The sequence below is a fragment of the Etheostoma spectabile genome, chromosome 1, assembly GCF_008692095.1.
Source record: "Etheostoma spectabile isolate EspeVRDwgs_2016 chromosome 1, UIUC_Espe_1.0, whole genome shotgun sequence".
Classification (NCBI taxonomy): Eukaryota; Metazoa; Chordata; class Actinopteri; order Perciformes; family Percidae; genus Etheostoma; species Etheostoma spectabile.
The window spans coordinates 8,705,573-8,725,608 of NC_045733.1; the positions used below are offsets into that span (position 1 = coordinate 8,705,573).

General features: G+C 39.7%; 1 protein-coding gene across 1 annotated transcript; it reads left to right on the plus strand.

Annotated features, from left to right (window-relative positions):
• The first annotated feature begins 268 nt into the window (after positions 1-268).
• On the plus strand, positions 269-18,483 carry alx4a (ALX homeobox 4a). Its single transcript, XM_032514906.1, has 4 exons — positions 269-705; positions 13,034-13,353; positions 17,207-17,335; positions 17,925-18,483. The coding sequence occupies exons 1-4, from the start codon at positions 354-356 to the stop codon at positions 18,243-18,245; spliced, it is 1,122 nt and encodes a 373-aa protein (XP_032370797.1). The 5' UTR covers positions 269-353; the 3' UTR covers positions 18,246-18,483.
• The last annotated feature ends 1,553 nt before the right edge of the window (positions 18,484-20,036 follow it).

Sequence of the window (20,036 nt, forward strand, 5' to 3'; positions counted from 1 at the left end):
CCATCCTCTGAGGAAAGACGGGTTTGTGTAACTCTTTTCAAACCTGAGGGGGAGTTTGGGGTGTTTGGTCAACGACAGTGGTTCCTGGAAAAGATCTGAATCGTTTTATAACCAAACCCAGCTGCGGTCTGGTGTGCGTTGCAGTATCTGCGTGCTTGTGTGTGTGTGTATGTTTATCTGTATGAGGTAGAGGAAGAGGGGGTGTCTACGCTTCCCTTTCCATAGAGAGAGAAAGAGAGACAGAGAGAGATAGAGACAGAGAGAGAGAGAGACAGAGAGAGAGAGAGAGAGAGAGAGAGAGAGAGAGAGAGAGAGAAGTTTGGTCTTTTTCTCCCCTTCACTGTTTTTTAGGCATGAACGCCAAGGCCTGCGTTTCACACAGCGATATGACATCCATGGATTCATATTATAGCCCCTCTGCAGCGCAAGTTAGGGATAACCAGACGGACCACTTTAGGACATTCCCAGCCGCTGACACCAAATACAGCCCCACTGCCTTCCTGCCCAACAAAGGTCAGGCTTACGGAGAAAAGTCCCGGAGCCCCTTCCAGCAGGAGTGCCAGTCATTGGATGCCGCCGCAGCTGGGCAAGGCACTTTCAGCAAATACCACCTCTTCATGCAGAGGTCCTTTTGCAAAACACCCACCGAAGAGGGCAAACTGCACCAAGAGAGCGGACACAACGGAGCGCTCATCCCCTGCTATGGTGAGTGGAAAAAAAACAAATTTCAAGATGACTTAAGTTGTTTGCGTCCACTTGGCAAGGTGAGTCGTCCCAAGACAAAACACGAGCCCAGCATTATATTTGTGTAGCGGTTTTCACCATGATGGCCAGGATTTGTCACGAAAATATGCAGCAGGCATGTTTTATAACAGCTAAAGTCACTTAAATCATTTAATGTCTTTGGTGTTTTCTCCCTGCAGTTATGTGTCCGATAATTACCTATATGCTACCTGTGCAGGTCATTTTAACGTCATCAGCAGCGTCATCGCTCATTGTTGCAAGTATTCCAAAAAACTCGCAGATATACCGTTGGGTTGTTTTGAAGTTTCCATTGCAATTAATGGCACATGATGCGTAAAATGGCCATCATGGCTGTGACTGAGCAAGATAGTCGAACTTTGATTCTAAATTGTCTTTTTACTGTTTTACTGGCAACAATCACACGTACATTGGGTACTACTTCGATGGGGTTGGGGCTTTTAAAAAATCCTCTGTTTTGTTTTCTTCTTCGTGTCTAAAAGACGGAAGACCCAGGCTACTTCTTGCGTAAACCGCATCTCTCCAGCAGCAGCAGCCGCTCACACCACAGCTCTCAGCTCGTAACGACACGGCCCAGCAGTTATGTGCGTAACACAGTTGAGAAGAGGCATAATCTTCGCGACTATCAAATTGTCCCTTTGACCATCAAAATTAAATTAGGGCGCATTTAATGCGATAATCTGCATTACAATCCGTAATAGTGGAGCTGAGTCGGACAATTGAATTAACAGATTTTCAGATGGCACAAATAGTGAGCTCCAAACTGGTAATATTTTCATTGCATTGCTCTGCATGATTGGCTCCAATTAGATGTAATTGCGTGGGACGCAACTGTAATTGGTGAATGATGAGGGTGTAAATAAAACTTTGACCCTCGTTAGGCAGGAGGCTACTGTGAAACAGCATAAATTCGTGTTTTTTTACCCACCACAAAAACCTTTTCTCCATAATCAGACACAAACACATGTTAAACTATTATCCAAAAAGAGGCGTCAAACGCTTTTGGTAAATTAAAACGTGGACAAACTGAATTAAACTGGTTTGCCCTCAGCTACATCCCTGCCTGCTCACAAGGAATAAACACACACACACACACACACACACAATTGAAGACTAATGTTTGATATCACGAGAGTATAAGTGGACTGTATGAGAATCCGAGTGTAGACTATATAAACTGAGCTTTGGCCCGCAACTTGAAAAGAATAAATCGACAGAAATCAGGAGACAAACAAAACAAAAAACAAACAAAAAGCTCAAGCTGCTGTGTGTAAATGCTAAACAGAAACAAGCATCATCATGTCTGTGGTTTTTTTTTTGGAGAATTGAACAAACACTGACACCTTTTTATTGAATTCTGTAAAAAAGCATGCATGTATATGTCAAATTTTGTTTTACGCCGAGTTGAAAACAGACGGTCTTAGTTTTAGTTTTAAAAGGTATGACAATAGAGAGATTATGGTCTTGATTAAAATCACAAAGCCTGAGGACTCTCTTTCTCTCTCTCTCTCACTCTCTTTCTCTCTCTCTTTCTCTCTTTCTCTCTTTGGATATAAAGTGTATACAATGTGTCTGGATGATATGAAAACATCCATTGAGCAGTATTGCTGTGAACGAGTGAATCAAATGTTCAAAATATTGTCAAAACATAATAATAAATGGCCTGCGTATGGAAGTTCAAAACCCCCTTTTATTACAAGATAAAAATGTTAGATGTAAAAACAGCGAGCTGTGATTGCAATAATAATAATGATAATAATAATAATGGAACTTGTCGTTTTTACGCATGAAGCCATCACTGCTTTTTCTTTGATTTACTTGAGCTGCCTGTCCATCTGTATTACGTTGAAATGGTTAGTGGAAGTAGCCTATAGTTTAAGGATGTTTTGACAGTTTCTGGAAATCAGCCTGCAGAAAAAAGTCTTTATAGCTCCAAAATGTCAAGAACGGAGATCAGTCTTTTCAAAAGCTCAACCTTTTTTTATAATGGCTGTTAAGTTTTCATTACCTATTAACCTTGACATAGATCCGGTAAATCGAGACGAAATAAAAATGTTATATAACGTTGTAAATAAACCGCAGTTATTGCGCGTATGAACGACTATTTTAGTCCAAACCATGAAGAAAGACAGCAAGCAAACGAATTTTTTTTTAAATATCAACGAAACGATCTCCTTTCAATTTCTATTATTTTTTTAGGTTTTATTTTAAATTATTATTTTACGCTCAACCTGGAGATGGCCTGTTGGGTCGTGTTCGCAGCAGATGCTATTGAAGGGGTGAGTTAAGTTAATTTCCATTATCGACTTTTTTGAATTTTGTGTTAGTTTTTTTCCCATAAGGGGTTGGACTTTGACAATAAAATATATCAGCACATAATGTTAGGTTCTCTCCCAAAACAGAAACTCATCTTTTAACAACACTGAGAATTAAATAATGACCGGATTCACAGCGACGAAAGCAGGAAAAAACATCCTGGCGGTTGTCGACAAGAAGAGCTTTGTCATTATTGCGACTCAGATGTCTAACTTCTCTGTTTTCCTTCATTTCCCATGCTCTCGGTGACTCGGCCCTCAGAGACAAACCTAATTTAATTCCTCACGCTTGGAACAGGACAGTTTTTGTACGTGTAGAATATTGTTATATGCATTTTTTCTTAACATGTAAATTATATATATTATAACAGAGTCTATAAGATCGAAATGTGTTCCCACTGGTGTCTGTTATCCTTGTGAACATCATAGACTTAAGATTATAGTTAACACATCTTTTTACTGACTTTTACAACACTAACATAAATTGAAAGCAGCAGTAAAATATGCTGAACTTAGCAGAAGAGGATGAGAAAAATGATAAATGATTCCTGATGTGTTTAGTGGAAAAATGCTATTGTCTAACATGTCTATTTTACTCCCTGAGTCACTGCTTTAATCAAACCTGTATTTTACAGAAAGGCAGGGGTAGTGTTAAGTTGTCAGAGAATAACTTGGTTGTTATAATTTATGACTTGATCTGTTCAGCCAAAGATGATGTGACCGTTCTCAGAGCTGTCTGAAGCTGTAACTGAGACATTTTTGGCCAATGAAAAACAGTAGAAGAACAGAAGAAATAGACATTTACATACATTCAAGTCACTACCAACAGGGTTACGTTGTTTCTACTCAACACATTGCCAATCATGTTGTTATATGAAATCAACAAAGCTTGCTCTTGGAGCATGGACAGGCTGAGAGCTGACAGCATCAGGGCTGCCCTGTACATGCCAAATGAGGCAAAACTATGCAGATCAAAATAAAAAAATTATTAAAAAAAAAAAATAGACTGTGGTCAGAATTAAAAGTATATTAGGCCTACTACATATGATATTTGCATTAGCAGCATTTACTGTTAATCTGATACTGGGTAGTTTATAGCACTTCAACATAGTTTTAAGATGATCATATCTCTTGCATGTAAAATCTTAATCTACAAAGTCACTGGTAAATACAGCAGTCAATCAAATGCAGAAAAGTAAAAAGTAATATTTATGAGATCTTCAACAGGGGGTCCTCAGAGTCAATGCAGGGGAGCCACCAAACAATGTAAATGTTACTGTAGCAATAAATAAATTGTCAAACTGGACTTCTTGATTGAAAAAAGGGCCCTGAAGATGATTCAATCAGTCACTTTATAGTCTTAAAGCAGCCGCATACACATCTTTGGGATCAGCCAGAGACAACATACTTCCTCTTTTGATGTGTCCGTGTCTTCCTTCAGTGTCTGAGGGCGCTGACCTTTTGCCTGGCTTTCCTGCCCTCGTCTGTTTGGAGAGCAGGATGAGTTCCCCTGAACGCAGAAAATCCATTTGAAACCCCCTATTTAAAACTCTCTGGTGTCAACGTCGTGCACATCACAACATTTGGAGTCCGGTTTAACATAGTAAACATTTAACAACACCAATAAGACAAAGGATGTTGCTTTGTTGTTGCATGGCTGTTGAATTGTAAGTCTAATTATGGTAGGATCGTGCCATTCATCACTATTTTGTCTTTTACAGCCAATGATTACGCAGGGTAATGACATCTTTGCACCAATAACACACTGCTGGTGTAATTTGAAGACATTAAAGGCTGTAGTTTATTCTGGTTTAAACCATAATTTATCCTTTTGAGGCAAACGGCTGCCCTGCGAGTGTAAACACTTCATGACAGCTATCTTCAGTGGGACCAACATTCAGGTGTGATTGCAACAGCTTGTGAGATTTTGTCACTACGGTCTCGTGCCTTTTTGTTCCCTCACCATCTTTAACACAGCACGAACCATTTCAGCCTCTCGTTATGGCCGTCTGCGTAGATTGGTTTCGAGCAGGGAGTAATGGGAACCAGCCATGCAATCCAGACAACTGAGGCACATTTCAGCAAGGTAATGACATGAGTGGAGGTGACAAGGACTCAGGATCATTTTACCATTCAGCTTAAAGTTTGGCAGGGCAATTTACATTAGGCTCAGTTTGCATGGCCGAGTAAGAGCAGCAGGGCAAAAGGCTCATGCAGTCCAGGACTTCCTTTGGTCTCTTTGTCACCGCTTCATGTAAAATGAACAGACACAACCAACCGTGGAGGACTGCATCACATCAGAGATTCTGTTTTTTTTTTGTTTTTTTTTACCTGTTGTGTGTGTACGTTATAGTAAGTTTACTTTTTTTTTTACTACTCTCTTGCTCTTGCTCTGTACTTGCCTTCAAAATTCTATATTATGTAGAATAAATATATATATATATATAGAATACTAATTTTTTTTGTATGTTCTCAACAGTAATTGCTGACCTTTTTGAGGTGATACGTTATGGGTTAAGGTAAAAACTTGTATAAAGATGTGCCTACTGCCTAAGTTCAGTTTTTTGAGAAAAAAAGGCTTTAAAATTAAAAGTAACTCTTAGGTTGTTGTTGTTTTTTTAAAATTAATTAACTAACTTGACCACATAAATCAGGATTTCAACTGCAAAATTTGGATTTAAGCTTTTTATCAACAGCAGCCATTTTTGAATTCTTTTATGATTTTTTAGAATATTTATTATGTGATACTGACAACACCTGCTGTTTATAATATGTAGTTTAACTGCACTGGTGGGCCCATGGAAAAATGTTTTAATATTATATATACAGCCAGTACTTTTTTTGTTGGACTCAATATAAAAAAAATTACAAATCTACTGTATTTTCATGGTTGACCAATAGGCCTTAAACAAATACCCATTTAACATGATTTTGATGGTGACTGAACAGTTGGACTTCTGTCGTTACATAACTATCATTTCTTATCCATTTTTATGAACCTAACACAGTGAGTTCTGATTTCAGTATTGTTGCGGGGCACATTGTTAGGATTTATGTCTTTGTTTTTTGGAAGTTGAATCCTTGCTATAGGAAAACGTGAGAGTGCAAGTTGTTAAGTATTTTTTTCATTTTATGTGCGTGCACACAAAAAATGCATTCTATAAAATTTTTGCCACTCAGATGGAATGTTCTCTTTCAATCAGACAACAAAAACATAAGATGAAGGAAATTCTGTTATGCTCCAAAGTCTGAGAGAAACATTTGGAAGGGAGCGGGAGGGAGGGAGACACAGAGGGGGAGCGAGCGAGGAAAACAAAGAGTGCATAAGAGATGATTTATCAGTCTTTAGGGATGTTTTTTCAGTTTGTAAATTTTGCACAACCTGCTGAGATGGAACACCACTTTACTCAGTCAGCAGAGTTGAATTTCAAAGTAATAGCTGCCTATCACAGAAGAAAACCTTTTGCGAAGTAAAAAAAAAACTTTGCTGATGCTTGAGGTTCTGTCTGTGAGTCACATCAACTGTTTCCAAATCACAGCAGTGTCTAGGGCTGCGTGTGCGTGTGTGTGTGTGTGTGTGTGTGTGTGTGTGTGTGTGTGTGTGTGTATTGACAAAAAATGTTTTGATGAATGCACCTGACACCACACCAAGCATGTATAGTGCTAAGCTATTCATAGTCATGTTATTTCTACTTCCAAAAGAAACATGGTTAGATTTCAAGAACAGAGTCAGAGAAACTTTGACTGCATATTCAGCAAGATCCTTTACCTAAAGAGGCTATGGTAGCTATTTTATACTAACAATGTCCATTCATTCATCCATCGTTATCCGCTTAGCCAGGGTCGGGTCGTGGGGGCAGCAGCTCCAGCAGGGGACCCCAAACTTCCCTTTACCAAGCCACATTAGCTGTGCAGCCCACAACATTACTGATTTGGTATTCTCAATGGACCCCTCCCCGCATCGTGGCTATTCTTTCTAGTATATTTGTGGGCCCTGTATACTCGGTCCCTGCCCATGCTCTCACTGCTCTCATAATGTTGCGTTCTACCTGCTGATCACCAAACAGCAGAAAGACACAGTTAGCATCTATAACTAGTGAATGTTGTGGAACATTTAGCATCTAAAAAGCCAGATATTTCCTTCAGGAGTTGGTGGAGACCAAAAACAGAGTGAAAAGAGAGGGAATATTGGACTTAATTCATCAGTTGGCCAGAAACACGACTCCAAATGAATGATAATGCTGCTCTGTCATTGCTGGATGTCTAAATAAGCAACTTTTTTTTAATCACATTTGTCAACGTAAATAGTGATATGTTGGTGTTGTGTTCACAACTTGGTTCCGCTACCCCCAAATGGCTAAAACAATCACTTACTGCAGGTTAAATTATAAGTAATAAGGCTCAAATATAAAAGTTATTGTACTTAGCTTACTTAAGTAAGTACAAAAGTATTATCAGCAAATGTACTTAAAGTATCAAAAGAGCACTATTTACTATAATAAACAGAATGGGCAGTGTCAGTGTTTTAACATTAAACATTATTCTATTGGATTATTTCTAAAGAGACATTGTGTAAACAGCATTTTAATGTTGCAGCAGATTATAATGAAGCTACATTTAACTAATTCATAGCCTAATTTAATCTAAACCAAAGAATCTGCCTTAATTAACTAATAATATGTCTACCATTTTAATTTTACATACAGATTAGCATAAATAGCTATCAGATACAGTAAATGTAGAGGAATAAAAAACTACAATATTTCAATCTGGAATGTTGTGGAGTAAAAAAAATACAGTATCTTAAAATTCAAACAATCAAGAACAAGTAGAAGTATCTTAAAATTGTGCAGTACAGTACTTGAGTTAATCCACCACTGATCTTCAGTTGGCTTGTCATTTGTGATGAGTCTCTTTATGTAGTCATAAAATAACTTGATAGGTTTTCTGTATTTTTGCCTTGGCTTGATTGTCCAGCATCAGGCGTCAGTGTCTCAGCCAGCCTTTGTCTTTGCAGCCAAGCAAGACTTAAGAGTTATCCACTGTTCAAATATTCATGTTAAATCCCAATCCATATCTTAAATCAGTAAAACAAACCCCAGAAACACGTACAAATAAACACTTTGCCAACACATTTCCTTTCCTCTGCTCTCTGCACTTAGACAAACTGCACTTTCTCTTCCCTTGTCCATCTTTTTTCTCTCTACCGTTTACATTTCCCTCAGTTTTTAGGCATTTCATTCTTCAGTTTAAACAACATGTTGTTAATCTCTCCCAGTCGCCGTGTGGTGTGTAATTTATAGTATTTCCTCTTAACACCGCAAGCTGACCTCAGTCACCCCAGTCAATAAAGAGGCAGTGAAGGTGCCCTGTCGCTTTACAGCCAGTTAAATTACACTTTGATGTTGCCCCCTCGTTTTTAACGGTGAATAATAGCTGTCTGACCCACAAGAACGTCATTTTGGCACTGATGTCCACACAGGAAGTGCCACACAACGTTAACAAGTATTAAATCAATACTTAGTTTTAATGGGATATCAATGCTAACACTAACATACTATGTTGTGTTACAACTAAACTGTGGTGTGTGTGTGTGTGTGTGTGTGTGTGTAGGGAAATTTAGACATGTGTACAAACTTCTGTGTTGTTCTGTAGTCAGGTGGAAATATACACATGAGCTAAATTACTGCTCAGCTTGTTCTGAAGCACTTTCTATGTATTTCATTTCTGCAGAACTTTCTGTGCCCACAGTGAAGAGAGCTGCAGACTCTGCTCTCTTCACTCTGGCACAGTAATTGCAACAGATGCTGCCTGTTGGACCCACTGCAGTGAAAATAGAACATTCTGTGGTTGCTCCAACTCCAAACATTTTGCATGGCATATTCATCTAAAAAGAAAAGAAAATAAGCCCTTTTGGTTGATCTGCTGTATTATTGTTAAGACATAATATCTGTTAAAGACAGTACATGCAGAATTGCAGGTGTAAGCTGTCTTTTGTGTAATGGAAGAAAAAGCCAGTTGTTCACATGAACATTGAGATAGAGGTTTTGATGTGTTTTTTCATAGTCACTTATTTAACAGAGATTATATCCTGATAGGCATTGTTTGCAATAATACTTTCCTATGTTCTTCACACATATGGTGTTCCCTGCAGGAGGGCCCACTGCTGTTCACCTTGGGCACTGTTGGAGAGCCTTAAAGATACAGCAGATCGTATGGATAACAAGCAGGAGATTGTCACAATATCCCGCTCCTGCCAAAAAAACATCAGTGACATGCGATATAAACAACGGCCTTTGATCACCGAGAGGCCTCATGATCTCAAATAGCCTGACAGCTCTTGCCTTGTGGGGAATGTGGGTGCCAGCCACCGAAATATAATGAAATAACTAGAGAGTATTTATGCTGCGATAAAACACATTTGCTCCCCTCAAAGCCTAACAGGATTTGTTTGTCATGGACAGTGAGGCAAATGTTGCGGGTGTTAGAACCCCAGCGACCAAAACAGGGCTTCTCAGCCTATTTGGCAATAGGCCTCTGCATGCTCAGCTCACCTCACCGAGGCTTCAGCTGGAGTGAAGTAAAACCTAGGCTGTGTGCCATAGGCAAAGCCAAAATGTGTTTATAGCATTGCATATTGAAAACTAAGTCTATTTCTTTATCTATTTGTTGTACAGTGTTGCCTCGGAAAATAAAAGAGGGTTTAAAAATATATACAGTATATATGTATTTATTTAACACACACACACACACACACACACACACACACTGTGCAAAACAAAAGTTGTAGCCTACATACCTGAATAAAATAAATATCCACTTAAAAATATGTACAGAGATGATAGATGGATGTTTGATGCATGCAAACCATGGATCAAACCATCCATAAATAAAACAATGTATTTGTAGTTTTAATTCTTATTTAATGGAGAAATCTGACAACCTTTTGACCTTTTAAAACATCCTTGTGTCTACATCTTGGTACTATAATTCATCATGTATCCTATTAAGACTTGCACCATTGACAAAAAGATGCAATATAACCTAATAACCTTTGTGCATGTGTCTTTGAGAAAGCTTGGAGGAAGTGTCTATGACAAGATATCCATTCACCTCACCTTGCAGCACATTGCCCAACATGGCTGTGTGTGTGTGTGTGTGTGTGTGTGTGTGTGTGTGTGTGTGTGTGTGTGTGTGTGTGTGTGTGTGTGTGTGTGTGTGTGTGTGTGTGTGTGTGCTGACTGAGTGCTAATAATTACACTCAGAGGTCACATGAACGCACACACCTCCTGGTTCTAACCTGACAAATGTTTGGATGGGCAGATGAGTGGAGATGTCCTCAATCCTGAAAATAGCTTCACCCCAGATGGTATCAAAGAAGGAGAAATGTGCAAAGCTGTAAGTCGCCACTAGACTGAGCCAGAGAGAGAGAGAAAGGGCTCGCAGGGATCATTAAGCAGCCCAAAATAAAATACTTTCAGCCATTACATCCTCCTTGATATGGATGTGTATTAGTCCAGTGATGTGTGTATGAACTGGATAGTTCAGCAGCAAGGCGAAAAGAGCCGCCAGATTCAACAAGAACACTGCCAGAGACATGGCTGTGGAAATTTATGATCAGAGAGCTGCCTGAGGTTTTACACTTAAAGCTGCAGTCGTGAAGAAAGCAAGTGTGTGTGTGTGTGAACGAGAGAGAACAAGAGAGTACAAAGATCAGGATTTCTCTTTTATTGCGTGGCTAGAAAGTACCAGCCTGGTCCTACCAGACGTTCGTACATTTCATTTGTCCAGAGAGTCTGGCCAATCTCCATTGACAAGAGTTAACTTCCTTAAAGGCAGGTACTCTGTTGAAGTTTAAAACTATTGGATCCGTCCAGAGCCACTCTGGATCTGCCATAACCAATCGCTAACATTTGGTCGTGACGCACGTCATGCACATGTGCAACAAGAGGGGAGACCTGCAAGGTATATATTTAGGATTAGCATCACTAGTATTAACACCATAGCGTTAGCCTTAGCCAACTCCTTCACCACTAACAGAGCGAGCTGGAAAATCAAACTTTTCCTGAACCCTGTGGGGTGAAGGGCCACAGCATCATGGCCACCAACAAAACTCGGCAAAGATTGTCCTTGCTGGGGCTTTAACTTCTGGATATTCTACAGCGTTGCCACAACGGACCGAATGGCTTCTCTCACATCATTTTCCGCCACCATTACGGAATTACAACTCTAGCGCACTGCCTCAACGTCATTGTTTTCAGCCACTCCCTCTGTTTGCTGATTGGACCGGTTACATTTTGGCCGGAGAAAAGTACTGAAGGGAAATTAATATTGAGCCGAAGTACATAGGAGGGCGTAGCCAAGCTAATGAATTGCAGTCAGACAGTCTTGCTTTCAAGTGTGTGTGTGTGTGTGTGTGTGAGTGGGTGCTCTTGCGGGCATGCTTCTTTAAGGCAGAGGGTGTGGGTGGTTGGGGATGGTAGTCAGTAAAAAAGCTGCAACTTTCTGTCTCAAAGTCTGAGTTCAGTCTCAAATTTTTGGACAGGGTGTCTGTTCCCCAGCACATCACAGAATGATCTACGAACTACAACTGGATCCCGTAAGCAGCCAATTATCCAGGCCATCCATTACACAGGCAGATATAGACAAACAAATAAATCAACACTTACTTGCAGCACTGCGCGCCAACAGATTTCACAACTGTCACAGAATTTCCTCACAAAGAGCGAGAAATTCCTTTGTTCCACCCTCAAACCCCATGAATTACTACAGCGATCCCACAAATAAATCACGAGTTATAAATACTGTATACTGCCAGAGACATGCGACTGACTATTACACTTGAGTAGAATACTGTAGAGGCTCAATAAGAAGTGTTTAAATCTTTTTGCTTTTTGAAGGTACTAACAAAAATTAGCAATGTTTGTCCCATGTGGTGATTGAAAAAATATAACTAATGTATTTGAAAAAGGGTGAAACGGTGAAAAGACTACATGTAAATATAATATTCCAATAGCAGTCACTTATGTATTTTATGAATTAAAAGCAGTTGTATTTTTTAGATGTGCTAAAAACACATTTCCCAGAAGTGTTTTAATGACAAAATGTTGCATTATGGCTAAAAGTATTGCAAAAAGCTAGTTTCAATATTGTGAGTGAGGCATCAAAACGAGGCAGGATCTTTGAAGTCTCAATATTAACAGCTTTCCTTGCTTACTTTATTGTTTTATTCATCTAAAGAATCTGCACACATGGCTTAGATCAGTTGACCCCATTCAGCCTGAATCTTGAAGAATAGCAGCAGAACATAACATGTTCATCTTTATTTTCACGTTGAAGGAAAAACTTTGACCGATTCTGGTCAGGCCCAATGGCCAGTGTCTATCTGACTCCAATTTAGTCACTTTACCCTGCACCTTTAAGTTTTGGTATTTGTTGATGGTAGACCCGGAAATCAATACTCAGTATTGGCTTAGTTAAGTTATAACGAGCTGTAGTAAAAATGATATTGCAAACAATACACTCATGTGCGTATAGATCAGAATTCCATCCAGACTAGCACACCCTGACCACCAACACATTCTATAGCCCTACTCTTTTTATCCTCCTCCAGGTTTCCTCCTTCCGCCATGGTGTCTGTCACCGTTAATCAGTTGGACATGGCTCTCCTGGCCTTCAAGATTTGTCTATTACTGAGATAGATATTATAGATAAGATATTGTGTATTAGGTACATTCTGTCCCAATTGTTTATTAGGAGCACTTTTGCTCCAGTAATTCTGAAAGTGCCTTATCTTATACATGCCAAATAAGAGGGAATGAGGCCATCCCAGGGCTACAGGACATTTTATTCTAATACAATATACGTTCTGTTTTTGACTCTATTCTTTTAATCCTACTAAAGTTATTTTAAAACACAAACTCTTTAACATTTCTCATCTCATCCTGTCTCTGCAGTTAAAGACAGTTCAGGTCTGACAGAGTCTGACTTGGCCCAGGACACCGACCCACCCGGCATGGATACCAGCTACCTGTCTGTGAAGGATCAGGGTGTGAAGGCAGCCTCTGATAGGCCACCAGGCACAGACTTGTCAAGCCCTCTGGACAAGGGCGATGGCGGCGAAAGCAACAAGGGCAAGAAAAGGCGCAACCGCACAACCTTTACAAGCTACCAGCTGGAAGAGCTGGAGAAGGTTTTCCAAAAGACACACTATCCTGATGTTTACGCCCGGGAGCAGCTGGCACTGAGGACTGACCTGACGGAAGCCCGTGTACAGGTAATACAAGCACTCAACAACTGTGCTTGGGGAATCTCACATGCAGATATATAGATAAAAAATAATAAATAAAACAAAAAAAACAACCAACAAATACATAAGATTTCTAATAAAAATTACATTCACAAGAACATGCCTGTCTCCCTATGAATAAGTAAAAAAGAGCTATTTGTCACAGCAGAACAGAGTATGTTTTAACAATACAACTTCATGAATCCCTCAACATCTGCAGCTCTGCAGAGATAACGTCACTCACAGAACAACACGAGAGATTTATCTGGTAATGTGGGAGTCAAGGGGAGAGAGAGTGGGGGAGTGGGAGCTAACAGAGGCCAGGGGGCCCATGGGGCTGAGGTTGGAGCTGCCTGGGCCTCATATGTGCAGTTAAGGAGAGTAGACTTTCGTCAGCATACAAGGATATTTGTTTGACTGTGATGTGTGTTGATGGGATCGCCTGAGTGGCCTTTTTCTTCGTACCTCAGCTGTTTTCGTTTCTTGAATTTGTGAAGTTCAGTTCTGCTGGTATTAGTCGAGCCTGAGGGGTACAGCACCACTCTGACTGAAACCCTTCTAGTGACCTTCTGGCCTGATTTAAATACAATCCTGTTGTGACTGCTGTAATGCATTCCAACATTGTTGAACAGAGAAAGAGACCTCCACCATTTACGTTCATGTGTGTGGTGTATGTGTGTGTTTATGTGTGCATGTACGTGTGCACCACCACGGACTACCAAAGCCCCTGGATTTTCTGTGTTTTTCTTTCATTAACATCCTGTTCAGACAGGAATGTGTCCCCTCTGTGGTGTCCAGGGTAGGTGTGAAACCCTTCCCATGAGCTTTGAGCAAGTTAGTGATGGATATTTTAAGTCATATCTGAATTTTCACATTCCAGTCTATGCTCAAACTAATGCAATAATACAATATTTTGGCTACATTTTTGTCATGTGCCAGTGCCATACATGGGATGAAATAAGAGATAGATCGATTGAATCCCATCTTTTACATGACAAGCTGGAACAATGACTAGAAAAGCTTTGCGTGAAACACAGGAAGTATGTGCAGCCGCAGGGTTATAACTCAACCCTGAGGCTCTGAAGGTATGCCGCTCTGCTCTGCTGCTCATACTATCACAGACCTGCCTGCTTCAGATGGATGCAGCTTTACAGCCCTCGGCTCTCCCAGCGGCCCTCTTAAACACTCAACTTAAAAAAAGATAAAAGACACAAGATGCCTAGTCAGTCATAGAACAGGGCTCTGTACTCTATCAAGTCATTCACACGCAAAACGACTCACAGCTCATGAATTCTGGGTCTGGAGTGAAAGAAATGTTCAGAAAAAACTTCCCTGCTGAAAAGTTGCTTTTAACTATTAAAAATTTACAAGATTTTTTTTAAAGAAGTTTGCCAGTATATTTCTCAAGGAGGGCGATATTATTCCTCATTGTCTGATGGTGCTCAAAAAACAAAAAAACAAGGGACGTTCGGTTGAAAAACATTAGGGTCTGGACTTGTTTTCAGTTCAGATCAGAGTCATATGCACTGCAGATACATGGGAAGGTCAGGGGTCAAGGGTTGGGGTTTCAACATGACATTTCTCAGATTTGCCATTCTGTTAGCCCAGAGAGCTCAGAAAGCCGAGATGGCATCTGACACATGGAGTTCACCGGATGAAAACACAGGTGCCCATATGAGGTTATACATCCAAACAGTTAAAGGAAGATGAAATGGCAGTAATCAAAACCAATCAGAAAATAGATGGTGGTTTCTGCAAATAGGGGGTCAGTCCAACACATATGCTAGGAGTCAATAAGAAGAAGAGTGAAGAATCATGACAAAGACCATTTTTAAGAACCAACTGGAAAAAAAACTCTTTGATATACTAGTATTCTACTTTAAGTCAGGCTCTCAAAAACCATTTGTCAGATTTAGGAATTAGTCGATTAATTGACCAATCAACAAACAGGATAGAAATCGGCTACTATTTTGATAATCAATTAAACATATAATTAAGTCCTTTTACAAGAAAGAATGCCAAATAGTCCCTCAGCTTCTTAATTGTGAGGGTTTGCTGCTTTTATTTGTGATACTAAACATAACATTTTACCGTTTTAAACTGTTAGTTGAATAAAACAAGAAATACAAAGACGTAACTTGAACTTTTGGAAATTGTCATGGCCATGGGTTGACATAATTAATACATTATCGTACCATCAGTAATTTAAACAATTGTTTCAGCCCAAGTCAAATTGACAGTTCAAATTTAAATTACACCATATATATCTGCTTGTATCACTCCACCTGTGTCCCGCACTTACCTTCAACTGACATGGGATATAAGAAATTATGTGGTAGAGGATTCTTGGGAAAACAGAACAAACTTTTCAAACATTTAATGAACATCAACACTGGTCAGAGGTGTTTCCATGATATTAGTGCTTTGGGGGTGTTGGAAAACCGAAGCCAGGCTCAGCCTTGGATTTCTTTTTACTTTGGTATGGAAACTGACATGAGTGACAGCAGAGGCGGGTTATCAATCCTCTGAGCCGGTCTCTCACTTCAAAGTGTTTTCAGCCCCATACAGCTCTCCTGCTGGGGCCAGTTTGGCATTTCTCTGCTCTTTCTCTCTGGGGCTGTAACATAAATAAAGCCTCATTGAAAGTCCACTAGCTACTTAAGCTGTCATGGTCTTTACCAATTACTGTCACAACGCAGTGTGTGCAACACAAAAATATGTTCTCCATGTATAATAGCCAACAGACTCGGCCCAAAGCAGACAGTGAGCAGATGAGAGCTGTTAGTGACACTAGATACCAAACTAACACATTGTATTGTATAATAATCATAGAGCAACATTTATTTAGAGCATTTATTACTAAATGACAGGGCAGAGGAAGATGAATTTATAAAGGAGAGAAGGATGATGTCCTCTCTGTGTGCTTCTATAATTTAGGAGGAGACAGCATCTCTAAGCCAGGAGCTCTCAACCTCAGGAAATTAAAAAGGAAAATGCAAACAAACCCCAGTTATAATCTCATCTCACTTTTCAAGTTACCATATTGCTTCCTTAGATTTAAGAGCAAAGACTGAATACATGAAATAAGAAAATGCCTGATATGCCTATCAGGGATAAGTCAGACAGGAAAAGCTTTTGTAGCTAAATCTGTGCGATAATCAGTCCAGTCAGGGAGTAACAATCAGAGAAGTGTTGTATAACACTCACACATACATTTTGACATTTGAAGAAAAACATGTCAGGTTTAAAGCCCATCAGAGAATATTTACATCACTTCCACACACTCTGATGGTAATTCAAACTCAATAACGCTTTCAATAAACAAGTGTCAGATATAGATGTCAAAGATGATTATAGAAACATTAGTTATGAGAGAAAGCACTGCTCTTGTCAGACAATAAATAGGCAAAGGTGAGAGGGACAAGATCTGTTTACATTTTGTATAAAAGTACCTGGTAGTGAAGTGAAGGTTGCAGCACACTGTTTACAAAGGATATTTTCTTCACAATTCCCAGTTTCTTTACTCATTCAGCTCAGCCTACACTTAAGCTTGATGCTGCAGATTTAATGTTTAATATTTAGCCTTTCAGTTCTGCATGAGATCATTTTAAAGGGAAACTTACACTTGTATCTATAAAAAAGTATTTCTTTCAGATTTGGCGGAATCTTTCTGTTAAAGAGTGTAACTAAGGCCCTTTACACTCCTTCCCTTTTTTTAAACCTCACTATGACCAAAGACCAAGGCTTGTTATTGAGATGAAAGTAAAGATCCCTTGTTCCCTTGGACAAAAAACTAACAATCCTGCCAGTTTTATGACATTCTGACACTTTCTCTCTGCAGGTGTGGTTTCAGAATCGAAGAGCAAAATGGAGGAAACGGGAGCGTTTTGGTCAGATGCAGCAGGTCAGAACACATTTCTCAACAGCTTACGAGTTGCCTCTTCTGACGCGTCCTGAGAACTACGCACAGGTACAGAATGAGTACTTCAATGCAGGTTTGACATAGTTTAGCCCATTAACTCAAAATCATATATTTGGAGATAAAGTGTTCTACAGTTTTTACATTTTTACTTTGATTTCTGCTTGCAGACTGGAAACTTGCTTAAGTTCATTACACAACCTTTTAATAACCTTCAGTTATGTGTGGTAAAGCACACTATAAGCTATAAAACAAAAATGATGACATTTTGATGACACTTATTTACTTTCTGGATGAGAGTTACTTGAGAAGATCGATGTATGCACTCTAAATAAGCAATGGTCAGCAGGCAGTTAGCTTAGCATAAAGATTGAAACAGCTAGCCTGTTTCTGTCCAAAAGTAACTAAATATGCCTATGATTACCTCTAAAGCTCACTAATTAACAAGTTATACCTTCTTTGGTTTTTTTCTGAAGTTACGCGCTAAAACTGTTTTCCAGCCAAAATAATAACACAATAAATTGTAGTTAAAGGGCTAAACGGCTATTACAGTGTGTCTGATAAGAAAGGAGTGGGTTGTGGGTTTAAAGGCACAATTCTGTCACTCTTTAACAATGTTCATTTCTTATCAATATTTCAGATTCAGAACCCCTCTTGGATCGGTGGCAGCAGCGGAGCATCTCCTGTGCCGGGCTGTGTTGTGCCCTGCGATACTGTGACCCCCTGTATGACACCTCACCCACACTCTGCCAGCGGAATGTCTGATTTTCTGGGCATGCCGAGTCCCGGGGGTCACGTGGGACAGGCTCACATGGGCAGCCTTTTTGGAGGGCCTCATGGTATGGCTACAGGCATCAACACTTACGATCTAAACATGGACCCTGATCGCAAGTCCTCCAGTATCGCCGCTTTGCGCATGAAAGCCAAAGAGCACAGTGCAGCCATATCTTGGGCCACATGATGTGCTGATACCTGCAGGATGGGGGGCCGTGTTGACCCCTGAGATGTCTACCCAAACCCAGCATGGGGTGAGGGGGCACTATAATCAAAAACTCTAAAGGCAACAGTGACTACCTTCATAATTGTTGCAATAAAAAAAATATTCAAATACAAGGACGGGTGAAGATTACTGCAAGAAAGAACAAGATTTGACAAGATAAGAGGCGTGGCACTGTCATGTTTCTCAACCCCTCTGGTGGAAGAATGCAACCACAGAGTGCAAGTGAGTTTTGTGGACAGTCTGGTGGGAGGGGATGCTGTACGGTTTAAAAGGAGTTGTATTGTAGTTCAGATGATAGGCTAAGGAAAATGTTTGTAAAATAATTTCACATAAATCCATGCACTTATTTGCTAAAGTACAGGAAATTGTGTTTGTACAGTGCTCTCAGCATCATTGTAGTTCTCTTTTCAGGTGCTGTTTTATCCTTACCTTATTATTTAAATTGTGAGTGCTATTGTTTTGTTTTTTTCTTCCTCCAGTCAATTTGTTACTGGTTTTGTTTTGATAAATAGTTCAGCAAGCATCCTTAAAAAAACTGAAATTATAATTTTGCTGTTTTATGAAATGGTCATATTATACTAAGGCAATCTTTATCAGCATCAGCACATGCAGAAGTGTGTAACTTCAGTCACACTGTATGATAGTGCTACAGAAAACTGTCTATATCCAGCATATCTGTCACATTATGAAGCTTCTCAGATTGAAGCTTCTCAGATTCAATGCAAACATTTCAGTTATTGAAAAAAGGTGGAAGTTACTCCAGCCTTGAGCATTTAAAAGTCAAACAGATTAAATTGGGTTTGTTTTAGTGTGGTCAGGGTGAGAGATCCACCTGCCGCACTGATGGCCAGAGAAAGGAAGGGATGGAGGAGGAAGTGGTGTGTGGGAGAATTGAAAGTGGCACAGCAGGCCTGCTGCTCTCAGGGCTGAAGAGCCTGGGAGCGCCAGCCACCAAACAGAGCCAGCTCTGTTTTCAGGAGGACAGACTTCAAGTGGACATGACTGTGTGCCCCCTTGCATTTCCAGTCTCAGGAGTTTCAGAGAGAGAAGTGCCTACTAGTCAGTCATTCTGCCAGAAATAACACCAAAACCAGCAGCAGCCACCTTGAAACTAGAGGCTGATGGAGATAACGCAGTGTGTTGACACTTTTAAACACTGAAAGGATGTCAGTGTTCAACAGCCTTTTCTGGAATTTAACATTGCTGTGATTGGCTCTCATGGCCGATCAGTAAATGGTCATGAAGCAGTTCCGGCATAAGCATTATTGTATTTCATGCTCTTTTTGTCTTTATTTCTGTCAAATCAAAACAAAGGAATCCATTGACCAGATTAATGCAGTGGCTTCTATCATTTTCAGTAAGATTTTGACTACAGTCAGTTGGATGTTGCACCTTGGAAGACTCCGCACAGGCTTGCGTATTAAAAACCAGTTTCATCCTCCATCTTAAGAGACCCTAAAGTCATATTTTATCCCACAAAAAACATGCTTCTGTTCATAACATACTGTATACATCAACATCTCTCTAAATAATGTTGGGTGATGATATTCAAATGTTATCAAGTAAGGGAACAGAAATAATTTTTTTTAATTACATGGTATTTTGTTTGTGATTTTGCATCGCTAAAGTGCAATAACAACAGGGTTCTGCATTATTATTTACTGTAATCTTGGGGTCTTATTTTGTAAAGGAGCAGTGTGTCAAAATCTAGTTCTAAAATCTTGATTATTTTTTAATTTATATTATGTTAAA